At 39.3% G+C, this 3,385-nt stretch overlaps 1 protein-coding gene across 1 annotated transcript; it reads left to right on the forward strand.

Annotated features, from left to right (window-relative positions):
* The first annotated feature begins 6 nt into the window (after positions 1 to 6).
* Positions 7 to 523, forward strand: LOC111394069. Its single transcript, XM_023019848.1, has 2 exons — positions 7 to 62; positions 224 to 523. The coding sequence occupies exons 1-2, from the start codon at positions 15 to 17 to the stop codon at positions 488 to 490; spliced, it is 315 nt and encodes a 104-aa protein (XP_022875616.1). The 5' UTR covers positions 7 to 14; the 3' UTR covers positions 491 to 523.
* The last annotated feature ends 2,862 nt before the right edge of the window (positions 524 to 3,385 follow it).

Raw genomic sequence — 3,385 nt, forward strand, 5'->3', positions numbered from 1 at the left:
CACTTACTCGAGCGATGCCAAGGGCAAGCAGCCGTGATGAATGGAAATCAATGGGAATCAAGGTAATTCTCCTTTTCAAAACAGTTTTTGCTTTTTCAGGGTTCCTTTGTGCTGATATTTGACTTGTTTTTTAAATGTTGTCACCTCATTTTTTAATCCCTCGTTGCTGTTTTATTTCTTCCTTCATTATTGTCTTGAAATATTGGCCCTGTGTGCTTTGCAGCTATTTTCGGAAGAGAAGTATGAGATGGCAATGAAATGCTTTGGAAGAGCTGGAGAACAAATATGGGAGAAATGGGCCAAGGCTGCTCACCTTCGAGCAGCTTCAAGCCAAATGTCTGGTTCGAATCCCAAATCTGCACGAAAAATGCTTAGAGAGGCAGCAGAGATGTTTCATTGTATTGGCAAAGCTGATTCTGCAGCTGAATGTTTTTGCGATTTGAATGAATATCAAAGTGCAGGTTTGTTATGGCTGCAAAGCCTCCATTAGCAGTGTTAAAATATTATAAATTGCATTATTAAGGTCTTGTGTATATTACAAAGGAGATACCCTATTATAGGGTTATTTGCAAATAACGTAAAAGGAAAGATTGTGTAATAATTACACAATCAACTACTAAGGAAATTAATCTTACACTAAAAGGAAAAATATAATAAATATTATTCTCAACAATATTTTTCATATCTTCAACACCCTCTCAAACTCAACATGGTAATATGGTCTAGTGACAATCATATTGAGTTTGAAAAATAAATCGATCAAATCAAATCTTCCAAATTGATGTAGATGAACTTCAAAGCATTTGAGGGGAAGCATTCAATAGAAGAACCACGGCAAGAAGAGCAGTGTGGATGTAGTAGAATAAGATAGCCAGAGAGAAGAAGAAGACAACGCCAAAGAAGAAACCGGGAGAGGAGAAATGCCAATTGAACTTGACATACCAATTCCAAAATCCAACCATGCGAAATTCCAACTTTCAGATACACTGGATCAAATAACAAATCAAATTCCAGATGATCTGGACCAACACCAAACCAAATGTCCAATCCCATGAACTGAGGATATATCAAACCAAATGCAGAGAAAAAGACGGAGTAGGAGAGAGCGAGCGAGAGAGAGAGACCAAATCATCAATCCAGATGATCACCAAACAAATTGGGAAAAGAATATCAGAGAGGAGAAGAACCAATTCTTGATTAACGAGCCAAGGAGAAAGAATCAGAAGAAGAAATGAACAGACGACGTGAAGCAACAACAGGAGAGAAGAAACGTTTGCAATTAATTACCAAATCCTTTATTGTTTTGTAGACAACCCAAATTGATAGTAATCTATCGCCAAATCATCAAGTTTCTGCCCAAATAACTAGCCCAAAAGAGAAAGAAGCCTAATAAACCAATTATCCAAACCAGGTTCAACATTAATTAATCGACCCAATAACCTATCCAATATACTAATAAAGTAGCCCAAATCGAGAACAAATATTTCAGCCCAAACAATAGCCTAAAAGAATAAATTATCAGTAGCCCAAATTTTAGCCCAAACCAACAAATCAACCCAATTACCCTGCCAAGTAAATAAATCAGCTCAATCTTTACTTTCTAGCCCAACACAATAATCCAAGCCACTTTTTTTAACCCATCTAATTGGTCCAGAACACCATATGGCCTGACAATAACAAACAACCCATATATATTAAAGTGGAAATTACATAATTCCAGGTCTTTGAAGATCACAGTTCAAAAATCAGGAACCAAATTTCATTGTTCAAAAATCATGTTTTGATATAATAATTAAATATTAAATATTCAAATTTAATACCCCAACCCTAATATTTTCATCACTCTTCATTCTCTTACTAATCTCTTCTCTCTCTCTCTCTCTCTCTCTCTCTCTAACTCCATGGCCTCCAATCACCATTCATCACCGGTCGCCACAGCAGTCAGTAAAACCTCCTCTCCGGCGCGGTCGCCTCCTTCTCTTGGACTCGCGAATGTAAGTGCCGTGGTAATTCTTCCATTGCTGTGAGTGCCGCCGCGATTTCCAGTAGTGGCGATGTTGGATGCGGTGGGTTGGGGCTCTGTGGTGGCGATGCCTGCTGCTGATTCAGGGACTACTGTTAGGGCGACCAGTGCGAATGACGGCAAATGGTGATTGGTGCCGGCGCGGGGAGTAGATTTGGGGTTTTGGGGGTGTTAATGTGTTATCTCTTTCTCTTTTTCAATCTGCAGTTAATGATTTGCCATAGTGGTGGCTGCTTGTTGTTGGCTTTTGGGTGATGGTGGTTGTGATGTTGGTTGGCGATGGTAAGGTAGCGGTGATGGTCGTGGAAGTGGCGACGGTGGTTGTGGATGGATTGGTGTGAGATATGGGTGGTGTTGGTTTGACTGTTTGGTGGTGGCGGTGATTTTGTGACTGTGGAGGTGGTGGTGGCTGTTATGGTGATTTCTGGAGGCGGTGGAGGTGGATCTGTAGTGGTGGTTGTGGTACGGTTTTGGGGTAGTGGTGATTTTGATTGTTGTGTTTTTTTGGTTGGAGTGGTGGTGGTGGTCTTGTTTTGGTTGTGTCGAGGGAATTGGATGGTTCTTGTTGGTAGTGGAATTGATGGTAGTGGTAGATTGTTTGTGTCGACAACGAGATGGTGGCCGACGACAGGGATGGCGTGAGTGTGGTGGAAAGTGGTAGTGGTGGCATAAAATATGACCTAAAATTTGATCTGTGACCAACTATTTGATCACCTGTGACCAATTCAAACTTAAAATTTGAAAATTGTGACGAAAATCATTTGTAACAGATAAACTGTGACATATGTGACTTGTAATTTGAATGATCTGTGACCTCGAAATAATATGTGACTTACAAAATTTTTGATTTGTTACGACGAAATAATTATTTGATCAATTAGTTTGTCGATATGTGACCAGTAAATAAATCTGTGACCAAAATTATGAATATGTGACTATTAATCGTGTAATTGTGACTTTATTATCTATATTTAATAAATTTTTTTAATTAATTAAATATGTACCTGATTTTTGAATTTTAAAAGTATTTACTTGATTTTTGATTAGAGGTAAACTTAAAGCCTGAAATATGAACTCTCCCCTATATTAAATTACCCAGCCCAACTAAGTTCCAACACCCAGCTCAAATCATAACTTCGTCCAAGTGCTCCAGCCCACTATCACAATCCACAGCCCAAACCAAAATACTGCAACCCAATAATCTCTTCAATACACTAAAAACAGCCCATACCTATTCACCACAACCCAAAATACTCCAGTACCCAAAACCACACTACAGCCACTGCAAATTCAACGCTACACCCATCCGTCGCCGACCACTCCTCAGCCACCGACATCTGCTATCTTCTCCATAGATCTCGT

The sequence above is a fragment of the Olea europaea genome, chromosome 4 (assembly GCF_002742605.1).
Source record: "Olea europaea var. sylvestris chromosome 4, O_europaea_v1, whole genome shotgun sequence".
Lineage (NCBI taxonomy): Eukaryota > Viridiplantae > Streptophyta > Magnoliopsida > Lamiales > Oleaceae > Olea > Olea europaea.

What these genes read in the sequence shown, in the direction of transcription:
- LOC111394069 (XM_023019848.1), top strand. Translation starts at nt 15, where the DNA reads ATGCCAAGGGCAAGCAGCCGTGATGAATGGAAATCAATGGGAATCAAG. An exon ending in GGAAATCAATGGGAATCAAG is followed by an intron (nt 63 to 223) that starts GTAATTCTCCTT and finishes TGTGCTTTGCAG; the next exon opens with CTATTTTCGGAAGAGAAGTA.